Source organism: Anser brachyrhynchus (assembly GCF_964034855.1).
Source record: "Anser brachyrhynchus genome assembly, chromosome: Z".
NCBI classification, from domain to species: domain Eukaryota; kingdom Metazoa; phylum Chordata; class Aves; order Anseriformes; family Anatidae; genus Anser; species Anser brachyrhynchus.
Window position 1 is genome coordinate 52,411,162 of NC_137697.1, and position 23,827 is coordinate 52,434,988.

At 34.7% G+C, this 23,827-nt stretch overlaps 1 protein-coding gene across 4 annotated transcripts in view; it reads right to left on the bottom strand.

The window, feature by feature from the left end:
* APC (APC regulator of WNT signaling pathway) overlaps nucleotides 1-23,827 on the bottom strand; it is a 90,631-nt gene that overhangs the window by 10,231 nt on the left and 56,573 nt on the right. For 2 of the 4 annotated variants that reach the window (XM_080573280.1, XM_080573281.1), the window contains exons 5-13: nucleotides 23,569-23,677; nucleotides 20,383-20,496; nucleotides 17,315-17,398; nucleotides 11,224-11,328; nucleotides 6,656-6,754; nucleotides 3,686-4,064; nucleotides 2,360-2,455; nucleotides 1,377-1,516; nucleotides 338-415 (exon numbers count right to left, since the gene is read on the bottom strand). In XM_080573280.1, the coding sequence (XP_080429406.1) occupies nucleotides 338-415; nucleotides 1,377-1,516; nucleotides 2,360-2,455; nucleotides 3,686-4,064; nucleotides 6,656-6,754; nucleotides 11,224-11,328; nucleotides 17,315-17,398; nucleotides 20,383-20,496; nucleotides 23,569-23,677 (1,204 nt within the window). Of the gene's footprint in view, nucleotides 1-337; nucleotides 416-1,376; nucleotides 1,517-2,359; nucleotides 2,456-3,685; nucleotides 4,065-6,631; nucleotides 6,755-11,223; nucleotides 11,329-17,314; nucleotides 17,399-20,382; nucleotides 20,497-23,568; nucleotides 23,678-23,827 lie in introns of all 4 variants that reach the window. The other 2 variants (XM_080573278.1, XM_080573279.1) reach the window with 1 other exon arrangement.

Genomic DNA, 23,827 nt, shown 5'->3' on the forward strand with positions numbered 1-23,827 from the left:
TTCACAGAATTAATATAGGTACTAACTTTGCATCAAAGTTAATGAGATAACACAAGAAAAGAACAACAATTACAAAACAAAAGTCAGGCTGGGATAAATGCAGCACATTTCAAAGACACAGTAACTGAAAAAATAGAGAAGGCAGCACCCTAGGAACTTAATGCAAAGACAGAATTCAAGTATAAAAATACCTGATGTCAAGAGCAAATCAGTAGAAGGGAAGTAAATATTAAGAAAGGAGAGCAGAAATACAGTATCTTCACATAATACAATAAAATTGAAGCAAAGCAAAATAATGGAAACGGCCAAGAAATATTTCACCTAGTAAGGACATTACCTGCTGTAAGTCTTCACTTTCAGACTTCAATTGGGCTACAAGAGCTCTCATGCAGCCCTTCATAGAACACAATGTAGCCTGATAAAAATCAGAAGAAAATAGAAAAGAAATAGTTCTAAATCACAGATTAGGTGGCTTGCTTGTGCACAGTACTTCGATATTTTAAGCTGATCATTTGTGAAGTTCAAAAAAAAGCTTTGTAATACATGTTTCCAACAACAAATGTTTGGTCCACAACGATTAAAAACTTAAGCCTAACAGTTTCTGTACTGGGAAATCCATAAGTGGTAAAATTGTGCTAAATTTTACTTTTATTTTTTCAACAGGTCTAGGACCAGATCTGGAACAGTACTAGTTGAGAAGCCTTCTTTAACATATGCTGGGTAATATACTGGACAATTATCTGTAAGCTGGCAATGTGTTTTTACCTGCTGTCTATAGAGTCTCACAATTACACTTTTCATTTCAAACATACAAAATACTAAAAAAGATGAGTATTTAAAACTAAAACGAACTAATTCTTGTAATTCTTTGAAGTAGTGCCCATAATGAGCTAGATATTCAATAAATGTTTAAGATCGAGCTCCAGCTTGAGGAGGTTTGCAAAATCCTTTTGGACAGTAATAGTATTAAGTGACAACTAAACAAAATTTGGCTCAATTAACAGTTTTAGTTCAACATTCTCAGAAAAATCAGTCACTGTCCATAACTGTTGGTCCATAATCATTATGTGTTATACATTACCAAAAGATCATATGTATTGCTTAAAAAAAAATTAAAGTCAATTGGTAAAATCCCTACTTACAGTGACAAATTAGAAGTGACTTGATTTAATGTGACAGTCGATACTATAATTGTCTGATATAACATTCCCGTCTGTGGTACCCTCAGTGAGGAACAGGATGGAATGGCATTTTGTTTTACTCTCCTGATCCCAAATTCAATATCCTATCCTCAAGATTTCATCACCTGTCTGAGTGTTACAATTCAAACATAGCTATCAACTGAAATTACAATATGTTTGAAATTCTATTCTTACCTTGTTTGCCACATCCCCAAAAGTCAAGTTTGTCAGAGCCATTCCAGCATATCTCCTTAATGTAACACTATAGTGGTCATTTGTAAGTCCATACATTTCACAATCCACTTGCAACAGTTCAGCAATGGCCTGCAAACCTCCTTTAAAAACAAATAATAGAAATAGTAACAAATTTCAATCCTAATATCAAGAATACAGCTTATATATACACCAAGGAACAAACTGCATTTCTACATATATAACAAATCTCAAACATCTAAAAAACCAGAAGGTTCTGAAAGTAAAACAAGCCATTACATAATGACTGTAGATCTCAAATTCTATGCTTAGCACTGGCTGAAACGTTGCGTTATCATATTGAGATTTTGGAGGAAATGGAGTGAAGTGGGAAGAGAAACATTTATGCAGAAGTAAGAAAAACACTCATTTTAATTCTACCCAGCCAAAATCATGACCAATGAAATCATAACAGTTACATAAAAGGCTATTTATTAAATCTGACAAGTATTGATTTATTAATTATTATTACTGAATATTATTTTCTGAGGAAAAAGTACTTAACGTATTTTTACACAGAAGCAGCAAAGAAAACCTGCCTGCACAGAACTGAGTATGGACAAAGAAGTTCAGGCTGCTGAACAGCAGCCTACTCACGACAAAAAAAACTCTGGAAAGCAGCCTTCACTGCAAGTCCGATGCTTCTGAAAATCACAAATACTTCTATGATTATATACTCTTCCACAATTTAGAGTTCATGCCAAATAAAAGAGTAACTTTCATAATAACCTGTCCGATGGGAAATGGTATAGTTAATTTAAACTGCATTAATCACTTAGAGATCAACATCTGACACAAATGAACTGATGATCTGTTTAATCCAGTGGTAAAACAATGCCACATATCCTTCGAGGTATACAAATACAGAATGTCAGCGTTTCCAGGAAGTGTTTCAGAGGAAGTCAGAGGAATACATTTGGTCTTACCGAGCTCATTCATTGCATGCCTATGTTCTTCATCAAATGAAAGTTTCATCAAAACACACACAGCAGGACAGATCTGATGATCAACTGGAGCAGGCACTGATCCAGATATAGGTAACAATTAGTATTTCCTAGGTGTATAGCTTTGTATAAAGATTTTCAAAGAGAAACTAAATTTAAGATAAATCAATAGCAATTTTGTTCAGGGTTCTTATCTTCCTATTTATCCAAGAATAGACAGTTACTTCAGAATATTACTACTACATCTGTATACACAGATGCCTGAATAAATCTACATAAAACCAAGATGACATACAAGTACTAGAAATATACTTGATGCTGAAAAAGAAACTAAGGAGAATCATTAATGTATGTATTAAATTAGAAATATAACTTCTGGTACCAATTATCTTATTACTCTTGAAAAATAAAAATCTCTGAAAGAAATCAGTAACAATAAATATTATAGTGGCATTAGATAATACAACACCTAAAGTGAAGCCGTTTCTTTGGGTGTTAAGTCCTTAAGAATGTTTAATTAAACCCCTTTGCTTCATAGTTTTAAAATTCATAATTTCATGAGCTAGATACTAGCTAACACATAAATTGTATTGGTACATGTTGTTCAGAGCCCAACTTTTGTGAAATGGTTGTAGCAGTAAACTCCAAAACCTATGATTCAGCCCACTGATTTCAGTGGTACTTCCATGAGACACCTACAACCTGTATTTACAAAATGCCATCAATTCAAAAAAGCAGTTAAATTATGCAGATTAAATCTTTTTTGTAACTGCCCCCCAAGAAAATTCCTATTTCATTTACATTGCTACATCTCTGGTATTTTAATATTGAAATATTTCTCATGTACATTATAGTTTATATTATATTGGCTAGATTGAGATTATTTAATTTGTGGTCTGTACCTCTCTCCTACATGAAGTGTGTATCTTGCGATAGAACGATTTGGGATTATTTAAGTATCCTTCATTATTCATCAAAATGTAAAACAGGAATGAGTTGAAATTTACTTTTAATTTACAGATCATATATATAAAACACTATAGAGTTTTTATCTGGAAAGCATACAGAAGCCTTATGATTTGAAAGAACAGGTTTATAAATAGGGCATCATATTTGTAATAGGTACTACTTCCTAACACTACCTTAACTCAAAAAGTGTATTTGTACATACACCCTCATGCATTTATTTGCAGCTACCCATATATATATATACAAGAAATCTTACATACATTCAACATGATTTCAGATTATATTGTATTTTTTGTTAATTCATTGGTTTTCAAAATTTATACAGCTTGAAGAACCTACTTGGGTTTTTGTCTTGGTCCATGCCTTGTTCATGTGCTTCCTGCCATTCCCAACATGTTTCACAGTAAGCACGAATCTGCTCCAAAAGATGGAGCACGCGGATTTCCCGTCTGCCTCGCTTATCATCAGGCTGGGAGTGAATGATGTTATGTAGTGCTGCGCTGGCTCTGGCACGGGCCTCTTTACTACCACGAGAGTTCCCTAACAAGACAGAGTCTTTATCGTTGCCATGTAAAAGCTGGATGAGGAGAGGAAGACATCCAGATTGACGCATGGCTATGCAGCTGTCTTGGGAGCTAGACATTGCTAGCAATGTTCTTGACATGTCATCTTTATCATGAGTACCAAGCATTGATAACAATGAGTACACCATTTCCACCTGCAGATCAAATGATTTTAAAAAATAGTTATATTTAAAAACTACATATTAAAATAAATTATAATGAAATCTGAATGGTACACGAGCAAAAAAACCCAAACAATTGATTTAATGCTGCAATAATTTGTGCTACTTAGAAATAATTAAATATTATCACTACTTCACCATTTATAACCTTAATAAATCTCACTTAGTGATTAAATAGCTAGAATAAGTGGGTGGTAACTGTAAGCAGCTCTATTAATCTAAAAGTCAAATGGTGAAGACTTCTAACTTTCCATTGTACAAAGAGATTAATGAAACATAGTAATGAAAATATTTTAGTTTGAGACAGTTAAAATATCTTTAAAAGTAATTCTATCTCAAAAAATTATGTATGAATCACATTTTCATGTATGGATGCTCTTCAGTGAGAAATTATTTTCTATATGGCATTAAATACAATTATTTGAGGCAGGATAAGAGTGATTACATGAATTTTTAATTTACATTGTACTAAAACAATGTTGCATCTACATAAAGTTTTCATGTAAAATTTTCAAATTAACTAACCATTTTTTGTCACAAGGAGTGACTTGCATACAGACCAGATTACTTACAGCAAAAGCAAAACTTAAGAGTTAAAGGAACTCTTTACAGGGACAAAACCAGAAAAGAAAACAAATGCTCTTTTACTACACATCATGTAAGTACCGAGCATTCGTAAAACTAAATAGAGCCATATAAACCTAGCATTACACATTTAACTTGGAGCAACAAAAATTCACAGCAAAAAACAGATTCTTGAGGGTTCCCCTGGACTATCAGTGGTTAATGCACTATTTGGCTTGTCTATCCCATCCTGTTTTCTTCACTAGTAGCCTTATAATGAGGAATGCATTTGGTTCTTGCAGTCAACTATTAGTAGAACAACATGATGTAGAAGGTGATTTAGATACTATCTGAAACTCCTGAACTCTATCCAAACTCCTAAAGCCAAGATAAACAGCAACATTCAAAATGACAGCACAACATAAATAAACTATTAAAGGGAACTGTGAAATAGCAGAGGGAATTTCTTTAAAATACGCTAAGAAATAGCACTTTGGACTGCTAAACAAAGTTTTCTACTACTAATTAGATTTTTGCACTAGTTACTAGACCAATGAATGCTTTTATCTGGTTTCTTCACAAACAATTCTAATGTGTCTGAAGGTAAGTACAAATACCTAGTTACATAAAAATTGAATGGCAGTGAGTAGACTAAGCAGAGAGTCTGGTAACATGTATTTCCCTAAATACCATAGGATTGCTGGAACAAGGGAAATCTTCAAATTTACGAAACTGTATGATTCCATGCAAAATCCACTAAAATAGTCCTGTAGCCAGTTTTATGACAGTCTAGCATCCCGGTTTGGAGATTCTTGGTCTGGGAAAATTCATATGTAGTATTAAAACAAACTGCTTGGATTCGTAAAAGAGAGTGAATTTAATCTGCTTTATGTGTGCCTTTTGACAGATGTTTCAAGTTGCAGTTTTAATCCACAGTTATTTTGATTTGGAAGGCAAAGTTTCTGTCAGAGAATAAAGCCGAAGCCATCAAAATCTGGCCTCCAAGTTGTGGCAAACACAGTATAGGAAAAACCGTAAAGTGTATTTCCCTCTCTCCCTCTCTCTGTATGCACACACTGCAGAGACATCTCTTTCTGTATCTGTAAATGCATAACTGTAATTAGAATCCCTGCAACTTTCCTCTCTTCTCATGCATTACTACTAAACTTTTCTTACCCACAGCAAAGGAAGTTCAGCGTATTTCTTTGCCTGTAACCTTCCACACTCAGCATCTTTCCCTGCATTCAGGGCTATTCTCTTGTCTGTAACTTCTAGGAATTCTATGATTTGCTCTGAAAACTTGTAAACAAACTACCTGATGTCACATTCATTTGCTACACGCATACAATGCCGGGCAGCAAATCTATCATAACAACCTATTTAAAGCCCAAAGTAGTTAATACTATGCCAAGCTAATAATAGCCCCTGCTTCCCAGAAGACTGGGCTTAGCACCCCATCTACACTACTGCTGATTCCAGAGGCAATATAAACTCCAGTGGTCCATGAACTTAATTGTGTTACAGATTTACACATTTTTCCCCTCTCTTTTTATGCTATACATACACTTTTGAGTGCACTCTATTGTAAACAGACATTACTGTGAAGGGCTTACATGACTTTTTAAAAAAATTCTGGTCTATTTAATTTCTTAGCAATCACATCTGTTTTGTGAATTTGGTCTCTGGAAAAGTTTTTAAAAGGGTTAGTTTTCATCATGGAATATAAATCAACATCACAGAGTTTTAAAATACTGTAGTAATTTCTAGCAATTGCTTTTTCCTTACTGTAGTAACTCTATTACTGATCATCAATAAGTTAAGAATAAGAGGGTTTCTGTGGATATATTTTAAAGGTTGAAAAATATTAAGTTTTATCTCCATAAAATTACTATAGGTGGATAGATTATTCAACTAATATTAGTACTACTGGCAGAAACAATGAGATTATTGTATTAGTAAAATGTAGCATTAGCGACCTGTGGTTTGTAATCTTCGGTTACCTTGGTACCCAGATGACTTGTCAGTCTGCGAGGAACAGAATAGTTATTACTAGAGCTCATAACACTGGCTGTCTCATGGTCCATTCGAGCAGCAGAACCCTACAAATTTAAAAAACAATTCAGTATAACACGAAGTCTAACTGAAAAAACAACTACTGGTTAATTCAATTTCAGCACTGAATCACGAAATATTTACAGTGGTGAACTGTCAACGTATTTTGGATAAGTTAGGTTATCCCTGCCCTTACACTACTTAGATGTCACTGTTAAGTGGGCTTTATTAACCACTTCTCCCAAAATTCAGTCTCAATGGATTTCTATCTTCAATTGAATTCTTTTATAATTACTATTTTCATCGAGAAAAGGGAGAACTGGACTTTGCAGCAAGCTGAATTATGATTTTTATGGAGAGAAAAAAGCAGCTTTTACTTTTAAGTCAGATTACACACTGCCTAAGAATATGCATACACCTTCAGAATACAATCAGATAAGCAAGAACTGACAAGTTAAGAGATTCATCTGGACAAGGAGTAACCATACTTGAATTTGTCCACGTCGAAACTAAATTACAAATGGATGAATCAGTTTTATTTTTAATGAAAAGTTGCAGAACAATGCTGACACTATTAGCTGCAATTTTCTTAGAAATTATTGTGAATGTCCCTACCTATTGTAGCAAGAACTACTATTAGAATATTTGCCATCTTTCAATCTATTTTGTGTATTTTTCTTTTTCCACCTTTGCTATCCACTTTTTTTTTGTCTTTGTTGATCATTTTCTCTGCTTACTGTCTGTGAAGTTGCCTTTACTATGTCTCTCCCTCCCCATTCAGTTTAGGGAACTTAAAAATACATTTGAATAGTGAACACTTTAAGAGAACATCGCTCTATTTATTTCATTTCTGCATTGGTGAACTTCATCTTGTCTTGCAAATGAGGTGAGTGCCTTACAAGATTTACATCTCCCCAGTGCTCTGTTGACCTCAACCCAGATCTCTGTTGTCTTTTTTTTTTATTATTATTTTTCTTTCTCCCTGTATCAGCTCTAACAGCAGCTGATAGCAGAAGGAAGACAACTTCCTAAAAGTTCTGGATCTGTTATACATAGCTAGGTAAATACGTTACCCACCACGATCATAAGATGGTGATATGATACATATTTATCTGGAATCATGTTTGTTCTCTCAACATCACAGCCCAAACAAAAAATAAACTCCAGAAGCTGAAAAATTACTTCATATTCTAACTGTTTTTAAACACTAACTGTGAGGGAATCACAGAAGCCACATAATTCCTACGAAAAATCAAATATTAATGGACTGTATCAGTGACATTTAAAATGTTACGGACAAAATAACGTTATTTTAAAGGCAGTTCTTTTAATCTAATGACTTGTAATATCCTGATTTAAAATTAGATTCAATTATAAAATTAAAAGTAGCTAGCAGCATACTGACTATGCAATCAGGGCAAAAATTTCAAAGGGGGTGTCTGCACACCTAGTTGAGAATACCTGAATACCTCAGTGGAAATCAGCAATAGAAATTGTAACTGCTCACTCACTTTTAGTATCAAAACACTGCTTTACTGAGGTAATCAACAATCCTGTGCTGATCCTGCCGAAAAGCTAAAATGTGTTCATGAAATTATTAGCTTAATTAACAAAATAATATTGTCAAGCTATCTGGACCAGTGGTATCATTTTTTTTCCCAATGAAAACATAGAACACTGAAGAAAACTGTTTGAAAGACACTTTGAAATAATTTGTTGTTTTTCAAGGTGCACCATTAAGAAAGGAGACAAGTATTCCTCTCAGAGTATTTGCTATTCACACAGTTCAATATTTTAAATTTGAAATTGAAAGTGAGTATAAATAAAAGTTGGAAATAGCTTCATGTAGAGTTTGTTTAAACAGAAAAAAAAACCTAGTTGTATTGGAACATTTAAAAACATTATTATACTCATTTCACTCTCCATTTGAATCCAGAACATTCATACATATTCCAGAATAAGTGCTAGCACAGGATGCTAAAAAGTTGTAACTAGAATGATTTAAAGTCATATTAATTTATTCCAATATATATTTCCAGTGTAAATAAGCCCCTATGTTCTCTATTGAATATGAGGAAAATTCAAAATCTTTAAGCTTAACATTAAAACTATATTGTACTTTTTGAATTGCTCACTTCAATAATCTGTGGTGCTGTGAATACGGGAAAGGACCCCAATATTTTTACACTGACCCATCCCTTCATATCATTTTGACCTCAGACTACATTCAGAGGATTACAGATTCAACATAATGTACATGCAAAAATTCTCCACTGCTAAATTCACTACAATCATCTTATCCAACACAGTAAAAAAGATGAAAGTTTGGAGTACTACATGTTAAAGTTCACCACAGTACAGACAGAAATATTGCACTTTTCCTATTGTTTCTCCCAAACTGTACTTATTTTTGTTCCCATAACTATTTCATTCGGAGCCATCACGTGGCCTTGCTACTTGCAGGATGCCAGGAGGCCCAAAAGAAATGTAACAACCTTTTCTTTAGTGACTCCTAAAGACTGATTTGAAAGAATTAGCGTAAGAAATGTGTAGCCATTCATCTGAGAAAGTGAAAAAATGACAAATATTACTTGGACCATTCTTGTGTAGGACTTTCTCATTTTAAACCGTCTCCTATTTGTCTACTTCATCTTGTTTTCTCTTGTTATAGCTCACTGTTATTCACTCATTGTTTGTTTTACTATGCTTGTTACCTTCCCTGTCAGTCAGGTCATTTTCCCTATTTTGTGTCAGATTTTCTTAATGAAGTAGACAACCTAACTGAATTCCTTTACAAATCTTGCAAAACAAAGGAATGCAAAAACTTCTCTTCAGTGCCAGGACAGTGAGCATAATGGAAGAGAACATAGCTGAAAGATGAAAGGGACAAAACTGAATCCTGAAAAATCTCAGCTTCAACTGGCAGCATTTCAATTAACATTCATTAATGTTAGTAGATGGGGCTACAAAAACAATTAGACCCAGATTATTTCATTAAAACTTCTTGCACTCCACTTAATAGTGACTGCTAAAAGAAACAAAGTGTATTCAGCTGGTTTGTCACAAATAAATGTTATGCCCAATCCATTAAGCTTTTTCTCATTGGACTTGCACTGCAAGTAAATAATCCCCAGATGTCTCTAGAACACAGATTCAGAGCCCTGGATCTATCAGCCTACAGGAGGAAATAATATGCACATTTTAAAGATTTTTATGAGGCAAAATTCAAATCGCTAAAATCCCAAACATAAGACCTCAAATGAAGAAAGAATGAATCCTCCACTTGAGTAAGTCTGCCAGGACACAACAATCCCTTCTTTCTTCCTTCCCTGTAAAATATCTGTTCTCCAAAATAACTCCTGATGCGTACAATGAAGACAGATGATACAGCTACAATACATCAATTATTCAAACACTTTATGCTTTCAGCCTCAAAGCAGTGCTGAACTATTTTTTTCCCACACAATAAAGCTGTCATAAGAATTAGAGTCAAAGCCTCATGCAATTGCTCAGATATGGCTGATAGAACTTAATTCTAAATGGTGATCAAATATATTTCAAAAGCAAAATCATGAGCTGTGCTTAATGTTTAATCAAATGAAATATTCTAAACAAACCACAATTTATATTCTTTCTGATAAATCTTCTTGTCCATGATACTTTCAAGAGGATTAAAATAATTCTATTTCCCCAAAGTAGCAGAAATATTTTGCGTATGAATTCAACTATTAGATTTGTAGTGTGAACCTCAGGAATACACATTACTAATGGGAATGTCTCAGCTACAGTTGGAGATCATGAAGTGATTGAACATTAGGGCACGGTAAATAAATCAAAATATTTTTAGCCATTGAAGGTTTGATAAGTATTTTTTAAAAAGACAAAGAATTTAATGTAACACTCAAAATGTAAACCCACTAATGTATTTCACTAATATAAGGAACAACAACAACCAACTGTTTAGAAGCATTTAAAAAAATATTTAGCACACTTCCAGATTATCTCATTGATAATGCTGTTTCAAAGCTTTATCTGATATCATATTAAAGAAACACTAATGATAAACCTGCCATTTGAATCTTCTCTTTAAAATCACTGACATTTCACTGATAATTTGTAAAGTAAAATTTTGAGCCATTTCTCTTAACTAAATCATGCTGCTAATATTACAGTTCACCTATGATAAAACAGTATTTTCTCTAGTCATTTTTGTTATATCCATCTTAGTATCAAGGTCATTAATTATTTAAACAAAAGAAAACCACTCCCTGCATTATAGAATGCTTATACTTCATCTTATAAAAAGATTTCCTTCTAACGAATACAAGTTATTAGTGATTTCTAGATGGAATGAAGAAAACCAAATCTTTTTAAAATGAGCAGGCACACAAACACTGTAAGGTATATATCAATAAATAAGCACTATACATTTCCACTACTACTACATCCACATTATTTACGTATAACATCACCAAATGAAAAAATATATAACATCAAACAAAAATAATCAATTTACCTGACCAGTACTGCTAGTTGGCATACTGATTTCTGCTGCTCCTTGACCTTCACTCTGCCTCTCAGTATCATGGGAACCTGCATCATGCTTGCTTTGAGGTGCTCTCTGTTAATATAAGAGTTTATGAAATTATATTCAGAAATGAAGTATGCAACCATTCAAAGCTCTCTAGACTGTGAATATATCAATGCTGCATCTTCACAAAGCCGTTGAACAGTACTTTGTATTTCGCAACACTTAGTCTCAATAATAAACAGCTAAGTGTCTTAGGAAAACTGCAGGATGAAAGTGAAGCATGTCCTCTGAGGATTATAGCCCTGCAAGACAAAGGATTTGCTGTGAGACACTGGAACACCATTTTCCACCAGCTGTGCTCACGTCGCTATCAGAAATGTAACAGAATTGGAGCAAACAACTGTCTTCCCTGCACTATCACGTGATCCGTGCATTTGCTGGGGACTAGGGCTAGCACAGTTAAATTAAGCTTCACAATCACAGACAAACAAATTCTAGGTGAAAAGAAAGCCACCTATATAGTAAGGATCGTTCTGAATTTTAAAGACAAACAGCATAGGAATAACTGGTTTGATGCAAATAAAATTGCTATATCCTTGATGCTATATCAACCTGATCATATACAACCAAAATAAATTAAACCAATACAGCAACCTGACATAGATGCTTGTTTCAGTTTCTTAAGGAGACACATTTTTCTGCACACGTACATGGAAATTAAACCAGTGTCCCCACCACTGAGAGAGATCAGGAGATCAACACCAAAATCAGGCCTTTAAATACAGTTCCTTAAAAAAGCAAACAGAATAACCGAGCAGTTATGAAGTACGTGAATATCCAGCATCATCCACTATTATGCTTAAAATGTTCCAGCTTTTCAGAACAATACAAAAACCCGCCCTTGGAAATGGTTTGAAGTCTGGAGTTGAAAAGGTATTGTCCTACCTCAAAAGCACGATTATTCTTACAGAGTCACAGAATGACAGAATATCCTGAGTTGGAAGGGACACACAAGGATCACTGAATTCAGCTCCTGGCAAATTACTTTTGATGGCAAGCCTCATTTTTTAGACCTAGAGGCTACTACCATACACTTATATTCTTTTCATTTGTTAAATTATTTGTTAACAGCTGCTATATTCAATTCAGTTTCCATGGGGCCCTACGATGTTTCTGAGCAGTACAGCTTATGATAGCACAGTCTACCCCATCTAGCTTTATGGAAATTTCTCTTTTATTCTCTTTTACTTTCAGGAGAAACATACTCTTCTTCAATGTGCACATACTGAAACTTTTTCGGTCACCTGAAAAAAGTTACCTTCTTTAGGTATATGGTGATGAAACTCATACATTATCCCCATTATACACTTTTATTTTGTTCATATAAAGACATTAGAGCCTCAAACCCAGAAAATGTTTAGTGTTGAACAGTTTCAAAAAACACTAACTACATGTTTGGCAATAATTTTGGGATAGACATTAAAAATAAATCATATATATATAGGCTAATGGAAGAAAATATGTCAAAGAACATTAGCATTACACAAAGTAATAACAAAAAATGCGACATTAATGATTGGTAACATTTTTCTTAACATGATATGCTCAGTTATAGAAAATGAGCATCACATTTGCCTTTTAACTCACAAGGCAAAACTCAGAAAACGTTTCTGGAGACAGCGTTACTGTTCTTTTAAAACTGAATTGTAATTTAAAAACTCACCATCTCTGTCTGTGTATGAGATTCTATTGCTATGGATGCTCATATCATGACTGAAGACATTTTGGTTCCCAGTACAAGAGTGGGGACTCAATCAAGATCAGTATGAATACAGTATAATGACTCTCCCTCTCTCACAGTATTTTCAGTCTTGAATAAAGTCTAATGATGAATTTGACATAAAATCTAGATCTAAGCATCCACTGTAACTAAGAACAGAATTTTCCAGCCATCAGATAACAATTTTCAATCTCATGAAGAAATTAGTATTTAATGTGCCTAAAGGTGAAAAGCGGAACGGTTCTTCAGCAAGGCTCATGAATTACTAGGGGATAATGTTATCCATCAAAAAATAGTTCTGGATTTGGGGCACATTTTTTAGGAATGATGATGGTGGCATATTTATTAAATAGTGTTCATGTAACTAACGCACAAACAGGGAGATACTTCATTCCCTGACGCCAAAAGCAGAACTCTCCTCAGCATTCTCTGTTCCTCTCTTCCCATTCATTATCAATTTTATTTTCCACATGCTATTTATGAAAGAGATGGCTTTCATTTCCCCCAAAAAGCTCTCTGCCACTACAAAAAGAAGTCAACATTACATCCAAATTCATTCACAATTATAAGGCCATTCTTAACAGTTACTAAAGCAACCTTTTAAACAGTTAAAAAAGCAACAGTTATTTTAAACATTAGTGTGCACTCACAACATACATGAATAAACACACGTTATATTGTCTCATCAGTCATCCATAGGGCTTGAAGGTCTGTCACTTCTGAATTCTGGCATCACACTACAAAAGTAACTCTAAAATTTGAAGTTACCAAGTATGCTTGTTTGCTTTTGTAGCAAAATACTGAAAGACTGCATGTACTGCATGTGCCTGTGAGAGAAAGACAGAGGTGCTCCCTCCATCTTGTCACTATGCTCTAAATGCTTCTAAGTCAACAACTATCACTTGACAAGTAATTTTGCCATATTTACTAATAGAAAAGTACATTTACATTTTTGCTAAGACAACAAACTACAAATAATTGTACTTAATATCTTGTAAACATGAATTGTTGAAAAAGTCTCTTGTGTATTTATTAGGACTAAATAATTTTCCATACAGATTTTTTTTTCACTATATTCAACTACCCTCTTATTTTCTGTACCTTTACACTCTCATTTTCTAGAGAGCATAACGTATGCCATAGCTTCATAGGAAGTACAACGATTATATGCATAGAGGTGTAAGTAAGAATGTAAGACAGAGAACAACGCAAGAAACAAAAACAAGCCAGAAGACTGAAACAGTTTTGCTTCCATTGAGTCATAAGGAAAAAAAATTCAGTGAGTTAAATCTTTCAGAGGATGCCTACCTATCACAGTTTAAACAGTTTAAAGTTCGCAAAGCATTAATCTCTGTATGTAATAAACCCTTTACATTTTATCTACAGCAACATTGCACAATGGAATATTCACATTTCAAATTACAGATAGGCCTGTGCCACTGTAACAAATCGAAAACCCCATATTAAGTACTTGACAAGAAATTGCCTTTTTCTTTTAAATGCAATTTCAAATTTGTATCTGACAGCAAAACATTCTATCTCCAAAGGGGTCTAACTCTATAGAGGATTTCAAACTTCGCTATGAAGGTTTTTAAAAATATTTTATTGATACATGAGAATTCTTACGAAACTGGGAGGTACTTACAAGTAAATTACTTCAACTCTCTCTAACAGCATTTACAAGAGCTAGCAATTTGCAAAGCCTTACAAATGAGCTAAAATGTGAGCTAAAGATTTCTCTGCTGATTTATTTCATAAAACTACTCTTTATGGTATATTATTATATTTGGTTGTTTTCTACAGCATATATTGCTCTTAGATTCCATAATGATTGGTATAACCACACCAGCCAACCATATCAGCAGATAAATCTATGGCATTTATTATTAACAATATATCTTTATAAACATAAGGAGCACATTCAAGTTGGGTATCATATCAGGCACAATATAAATATAATAAATGCCTCATGTTTACACTTTTCAGTTACACGGACTTTGAAATTTCACTGATAATATCCTCCTTCTTGCCACCAGGCAATTTCAGATAGATTCAGATGCTGTTCAGTAGGACTGGCCATCTGTCAAATGACTAAAAACACACTGAAGTAATAATACCTGTGTAGTGACTGCCTCCTTTACCACCAGCATCCAGGTAACTCTCCCCTAAAACATGCAATAGTACAACCAGCCAACCAGATACTTTAGGGGTAAGACACCATAACAAAATTTTGAAAAAGCGGAAGAATTAATATGTATTCAGCAGCCAAGTAATTTGAAAAACGGAGCGGAAAGAAAACTAAGACAAAAAACTTCTCTAATTAGGTAGTTCCATCTCGTTGCTGTTTGAGTGCTTGACCTCCGGTGAGGCTAAAATACTGTGCCTTTTTTTGTTAAACCAGAGTAAGAGAGAAATGTTCTGGGGACATACTCCATCTGATCAAATGAGGCAGAAGTACCACAGGCTGGCCAATCTGCCAGACAGAGCTTTAAACCAGAAACAACAAGGGATGGAGTGATCCCTCAAAGAACAAGTAAGGAAGCTGCAGACAGGGTAGGCAAGCCAAGGGGCCCTGACTGATGAGAACACAAGGGCAGCCCACAGGATAAAGGAAGTGGAATCCCTTTGTGGACAGGCATACAGAACAGCCATAGGGGGAAAGCTCTTAAGCCCGTACAGGGGGAGTTGGCACACTTGGGCACCTCTCTGAAATGCCTCTACACTCATGCATGCTGCGTGGGAAACAAAGAGCAGGAGTTAAAAGGTCTGCGTGCTATTGTAGGGCTATGGCCTCCTTGGATTCATGGAGATGTAGTGGGAGAGCTGACATGACTGGATGGCTGTGACTTGGGGGTAAAGACCTTGTAGGAAGCACAGGCTGGGATGGTGAGGAGAACAGCTGCAGTGCTTGGAGTTGTGCCTCCATGGGTAGCGGTCAGTCAAGAGCTTATGGGTGAAGATTAGCTGGAGATCAACATGGGTGCTGCTGTAGTGGTTATCTGATATAGACCTCTTTAACCAGGAAGAAGAAATAGATGTGATCTTTTCCAAACAACTGGAGGAAGCATCGTGTGTACAGGGCCTGGCTTTCACAGGGGACTTTAACCACCCTGACATCTGCTGGAAGGGCTGTACATCAGGATCTAACAATGTGATGACAGCTTCCTGACACAGGCAAACAAAGAGCAAACAGGAAAGCTGCCCTGCTGGACCTAATATTCAAGGAATAAACAAGGAAGAATTTCTGAAGACATGAAAGTCAAAGGCAGCCTTGGCTGCAGTCACCATGAGACAGTGGAATTCACAATCCCAAGAGGAGGAAGAAGGTAAAAAAACAGAACAGAAACTGTCCTGCACTGCAGGAAAGTACAGTTAAACCTCTTCAGATATCTGCTTGGAATAATCACATGAGATACAGCTCTGGAGAAGAAAAGGCTTGGGGGGGTATCTCATCAATGTGCATAAGCACCTGGATTGGCTAAGGTATAAAAAGACCAGGTAGTTTTAATTATACACACTTCTGTCAGCTTCACTTGTAATACCAGATTTTCCCCCGGATCCTGAAATTATGAAAACATTATTTTTAGAAATGGAAAAATATACATCCGTTAAGAATTCAAATGTTGTTCTGCACTCTCACTGGAGTTATTTTGAGTGAAGATAAAACCTAAAATATTCACATCTAAGATAAAATTTATAGTTAATTCACCAGTAAAAGAAATTGAGTTGAACTTTTAAGCGAATTTCCACTGTGAAAGCTGTTTTTGCTAATGGTAATTACTACTATGGACTTTGTCATTTACAGGAAATATTATTTTGTACTTCTTAATATAGAATCCAATACTTATATGCTAAAAATATGCCTTTTAAGAAGTCTGACTGAGGCTGTATTCATCAGTTTTTTTCTTCTGTCTCTTATGGGATAAGCAAACCATGAAGCTGCTTATTAGAAATTTTATTTGGTAAGGCATGTACAACTGATTGTTATTTGCTGAAACCAAGACACAGCCTTCATAATACATTGCACTTTTACCTTTTAACCGAACTTGCTGGTTGAACTTTTAACTGACTTATCATTAGTGACTTAAGTTCAATAATAACAAAGAGTAATTCAAGTATTTTCACCATCAGTTAACTGGTAAGAGAACAAGTAAAAGCCTACGTATATCGACTAGTTCATTAACTGTGACATCACTAGTTGATGCAAATAATCCTGCCTACGAGCTTACTGAAATTATTTGACTTTTTAATTAGATATATACCACAATCAAAAAAAGCAAGTAAACGCTCACTAACCTCTGCTTCAGCTGCTTGGGATTGCAGGAGCTGTCGAATACGAAGAATATCCTTCTCTATTTGTTGAATTCTTGCCACCCTCACCTGAAATGAGTACATTTTCACGCTTGTTTTTGTTCAAAAACTCCTTTTATTTATTGCATATAATGACAATATGAAGAGTTCATTTCAAATACATGTGACTATTACAACAGCTTCTACTAACAGAACTACTTAATTCATATTTAATTCAAATGTTCTTCACAATAAAACACAGGCATGACTGCAAACATCGAAAACAGTGGGGAGTTGGGTTTCTAATAAATCTGACAATAACTTGGATATAATAACAGGTTGTCACACAGTGCACAGTCAGGCATAGAAAAAAGTCTCAGTATACTCTAACAATTTTCCCATTTCTGAAATTAACATTCTGTCCAGATTTTTAGCAAATTATTTCTCTTACGTGTCCAATGTTAGAACTCTACTTGCCATACAGAAATATGAGAGAGAGATGTATATTGACTGAGTGTGTTAGAAGTATAAAGTCCTGAATGACTTCCATCATATTCAGTTTTTACGATGATTTGTGACTTTTGCCTATGCACAGCCTCTGGGTATTTTCTGCTTCTACAAATCTCTAAGAGTTTACAAGACAAGAATAAAGAAAGCTACGTACTACTACTTTGGTTCGTCTGGGATTCTATACACATTTCTGAATCAATGCGAGTCTTTTATAAAGATATCACTATTCATTTCCCACTGCAATCATTCTGTGCTTTGTAAATTGAATACTGAGAAAAACTTTACAGGATAAATATACTTCAAATAAGCTGTACTGTGAAGCATAGGATGCACTGTGATTCTATACAGAAACAGTAAATTAATAAAGTAGAAGATCCCTGTGTGAGCTTGATAATAACTAAGGCTTGATTTGACTTTAAAAGTGGGCAGGGAATAAATAGCCCAGTAACATCAGGATATGAACAGAAAACTGAATTATTATTATTATTTTTTGTATTATAGATAAATACAATCCTCATGTTTTTACCTGAATAACATCTTCAATGTTATACTAAAAAAGAAAAGGCTTTGTTCATTTAGTGGACAAGGATCAGCATTATAACCAACCTTATTTAACATCTTTATAGCCTAGAAAACGGAAATAAGGTGAACTTTAAAAAAAGGCATTTTTACCAAAATATACACATGGAATAGACACATGATGTAATCTAGAAATCTTAGAAATACAGAATATAATGGCAAATCGGAATGAATTCATGGAACATGCATCATAAGCTGTGGGAAGAATATCATGTGTATCAACATTTAGTAGAGATTCAAAGCTATAAACAGCAAACTAAAAACTTGATTTAAATTGTGCAAAGCAAAGTGTCAGAAATAAGACCAATAAATTCGAAAGCAGCACACACAAGCTTTAGTAGAACATGAGACAAATATAATTCACTCCCCTTCGCTCCCTCACAGTGAATTCTTAGTACTATAAAGATAATAAAAATGTATTACTATAAATAGCTGTACATTAGTGAAGTGATATATGACTAACAGAACATGTCCATTCTCTAAGAATGACTTGAATTTCCCCCAAATTGAATTTCTGTGTATAAAGCAATTTATTCTATAAAGGGCATCAAGAGAATCTGAATATGCGTACATACCCATCTAAACATGGGGAAATATTTTTCTGCAGATGAAAAAAACCTTAAAGCTCACATGATTTGTCTAACATCACTGGGATAAGAATTGAATCTTTATCTCCCAAATTTTAGTCAAGAGATTTAAACATCAGACCTTTCTTCTTTCTGTTGATTGATTATCTGCATTACGGGGGACGTGAGGAGCTCCATCAACCATGGGTGTGCTTTATACCAAACACTGTACAAGCCCCCCCAGAAAGCAACCACATTTCTTGGCACATAGGGTTTACAATCTAAAGATCAACACGCAAAAACAGAAGTACATGGTCAAAGAACTAGAAGCAACCAAACTGATTTCTTCAACAATGAATCTGAAATGAGCCTGAAGTCTGTATTATATCACAGAATGAGGACAAATTATACTTTTTTCTTATGTCAGCATAAAATAAAGTATCTGAGGATATTTATCGGTACTTCAATGAAGACGATAAGCAGAAGGCAAAACATTTCAAGAGAATGTTCATATTACTGCGTATCTTACTAGACATTCATAGTAAGAAGTCAAACATGAGTCAACATTATAAAAGAAAAAGGGGTCTAAGCTCCATATATTGTCTCAGTACTTTGTGTTGATATTGCTTTGTCATAATACTGCTTTTATTTTGATAAACCATGCCATTTGATTACTGCTGCTTCTGTATGTCTAGGAACGAATTTCAGAAAATACTGACTGATGTTTTACCAGACTGATTATTTAACATCTGTGGAAATAAACGGTAATAAATATTTCAAATTGTCACTCCACTACTGTGGGAGAATAGTTTTTATAATTAGTGAGCAACTGATTATTCTGTTTACAGGTTCCATACGATTACATTCAGAGTTATACTTCCAAATGTGTGTAACATGATTTGCATACAGAATTGTACATGTATTCATCATGAATGCAAAACAACCCTTGGTCAGAGCAAACAACTTACAGGCATACATGTGAATTGCATTTTACTTATACATCACATGCTCATTTTAGGTTTCTGGTTAAGGAAACTTACCAAATCCTAGATGGATTTTATTCTAACCTTAAAAAACACAAAAATCACAGCACTATAGAAGCAAAACAAAGTAGCTGAATAACATGCTTGTGTGAAGCTAAAATAATAAATTAAAAGCAAATCATCATAATTTTTTTTCTGAAGAAAATATAAGTCTACTTCTGTCTAACTCACAAGTCTTCTTCCAAACAGGCAGAAGAGGGTGTTGCTTGTTGAGTAGCTATTTTTTAAGTTCTGGTTCCTATTTTTGTATTTAAAAGGCTAACTAAATACGGTGTGGTATCACTTTGTTCACACACATTTTAAAGACACAACTACCAATAATTTAATAAAATCACAGGAAAACTTCTTTCATTCTCTCATAAAGAAAGAACTATACCTGTGCTCGTTTCTCCATGTCCTGACAAGTTCCCAGTTGTTCTTCCATTGCAGCTCTGATTTGTCTTGCCTCATACTCCAGCTGCCTTCTGGTCATGTCTGTTTGCAAGGAGAACTGAAATTGAAGGAGAGAAAAGACATTTTAATACATCAAACATCATTTACATCATATACCTCACTTACGTATATGTAGTATTTCATTGAAAAAATAGAACAATTACTTTTGACAGCAAAATTCATAAACAAAAACCAAAATAATAGATCCCTAAAATATGACTATGTTATTAAAAACAAGAGCACGCAGTATATTTCAACTAACAGGCTACCTGCAAGTTTTGCCAAATGACTAAATACAATATAGAAACACTAAGACATTATCATTCATTACAAGCCTGGAATATTTGGCTACTAATGTACTTCAGCGTACCAACAAAATGTTACGCGTACCATTTGAATCAGTATTTTCAAAAATATTTAGAGGTATCAAACAGCTGCAAACAAGTGATGGTATTCATGCTTCTGCTATCTACCCTATTTTTAATTATCCTGTGAAAAAGGCAGATGTTCAATTCATAACAACACAGGCACTCCAATTATATGTTTTTCAAGGCACAAGCAAAACCAATTTATGATTTTAAAGTAGATTTAAAACAAGTCTGTAAAACTAATAGAAAAAAATAGCAGGAAAGTCAATTAAGTGCTAGTCCCTCAGGCTTTATTTTAAAAGATGACAAACACAGAAAAGGATGGCAGGGACTTCTGGAGATTACCTGGTCAGCAAGGTCTTAGATTAAGGTATCCAGGCCTAAGTCAAGCCAAGTTTTGGGTATTTCCATCAGGGCGAATTTCACCACTTCTCTAGGAAACCAATTCTAACGTTCAATGGTCCTCACAACAAACATTTTCTTTGTTACCTACACACACAATTTTCCCTGAAATAACTTGTGCCCTCTTGTTGTGTCACGACACATCCTTGTGAGGAGTACATCTCTCTTCTCCATAGCTACCTTTTAAGTATTAGAAGACATAATTAGATCCCTCCTAGGCGTCATCTTCTCTAGGCCTAACAATGCGATTATTTCAGCTAAAAGTTTAACTATTTTTCACATGCACACAGGTCATATATTCATTCATGCATGTGGAAAATGGAAACAGGTTCAGTAAACATGTTTGCTCAAAAACTGAATTAGTACCATCTTTCAATGCATATCATCACATTCCTATCTCGCTGTTCTTATCAGATGAATGTAAGTTTATTGAGCTTCTTGTCAGGTCAGTAGTTTAAATACGGGAGCTATAGCTATAGCTATATGGGAGTGGCAAGTAAAATGAAAAAATGGTATAGAAGATTAGAAGTGCTTTCATTTAAAGATCAGTGACAACTACCTTTGTGAATAGTACAGCATAAACTCTTTCAAAAGCAGAGAGGTCACGAGCAAGTATTGCATCTGTACTTCATTTGTGAAGACTTACCTCTGTTTTGCAACAGAAAAGTAGTAGCAAAATAGAGGACAAATCAAAGTAATGACTGTATGGATGTGAAAAACAAACTAGAAGGCATTTTTACATAGCCATTGCACCATGGTATTGATAATCATCAAGAGAAGACAGAAATGACTTTTGCATCTTTGCTCTAATGGTGTGGAAAAAGGAACAAATCAAAGCCCGTACAGTCTAGTAGCTTTGTTTCACCAGTAATATGCAAAAATCTTATCAAGGCAGAATTCATAAACCCTTTCTGTTCTGGGAAATGATCTTAAAAGAATGTCAGAAGGAAGCCTTCAGCTACTGACATATGGAAAGAAATGTAAAGATAGACACAGCCCTAGAGCCAGTTCTACTACTGCATAGAAGTAGTAGAACTGGCTGCACAGCTGCACAGAATTCAGCTGCACAGAAATGAGAAGGCTGTGCTTTTCAGTGTGTAAGACAAAGACGTGGGCTACACTTAGGCAGAAATCTGAGAACATGAGGAAAGTTTTCTGAAGTTTAAAACTTTAGTTATTCTTAGAAAATTCAAGTAGGACTGATGTATCTTTTCCTAGGAGGCTACACTACACTTTTTAGCCAATCATTCAGCTCTCAAACAGGTTAGTGTCCAAGGGCAGCTCTCACAGAAGGTTTCAACAAGGTTCATTAAGAGAGTCAACACCAGACAGAATCATCTACAAATACGTAAAATGTTACTAAAAAGAACGGGGTCTTCCATTCCACTGTGGATGCAATTAGTAGTACTAAATTATCACAGAAGGGTTTTAGTGTAGATATTAGGTAAGGTATTATAATAAGAAAAACTAAGTTAATTGATTATCTGTGAAACTGAGGAGACATAAATCTTAAAACCTACAATACATTTAGAGTGAGACAGACACAGCTGACAGGGCCTTTGCAAAAGGACTGCAGTACCTCAAGACCTATTTCAGACTTTCTCCTCTTGCTTCCAATTTTCTGATCAGCTTGGCTATGACTCACTGTTAGATATGCTGAAGTCCAGCTGCTTCACCCCAATCAATGAAGTGTTTCCACATTCTATTTCCATTTCCAGGACATGGACTAATGCCTAAGCAGGTTTGATTGTAAAGATGGGCAAGCAGATCTTCCCAAAACTGTATGTACAAAGGAATGTACTGCAAATACATCCAAGCTACTGAGGTCTGACAACAGAAAAACCTGTATTATTCTTGGAGACCAGAGATCTTCATTATCCTAGGTAATGGTGACTTGACTGTGAACAGCTGGGAGATATAAAAGTAAAAGCTTGGAGCAACTGTACAGTATAGCATCACTTCACTCACTGTTTTGAAAGAAGAGCTCTTATGTAAATTGTCTCTTAGACTCATACTGCTCTCAAAACTGAAAGAATCCATTAAATAACAGAAACAAAAAGAAAAAGACCTTTGGGGGATATAGGTAAAGAAGGAGCTTACTGACACGTAATTTATTTGTCATAATAACTTCTCAGTGTTCCTTTCCAGCGCTGGCATTCCTACTGATAGGTATGAATCTTAACGTATAAAATCATATATGAAAAATGTATCACTGAGACTAAGTTAGCTTTACACAGTGAATAAAAATGTTTTAAGTTAAAATAATGGTAGAGGAAGTCACCAAATTTGTAAGACATACACAGCATCTAAACAGAGATTGTAGCACCAGATACATGAAAAAGCATGGAAAAGTTACTTACATTTTCAGTAAGGGGGAGACTATCAATCCTTTTAGTAAGGTTCTGAAGCTGGGCGTAATACCAGTCCTTTTCTTTCTCTTCCTTCTCCAGTTCCGCAAGCAAAAGAGATCTGTTGAAAACAGAAGCAGGAAATGTCTCACTATTAAGACCTCATCTCCAAATATGAGTACAGAAATGAGCATTGATACCAATATAAAAGATCTATTTAGAAACAAGGTTGAGGAAGATGGCACTAACAAGACAACTGATAACATGGGTT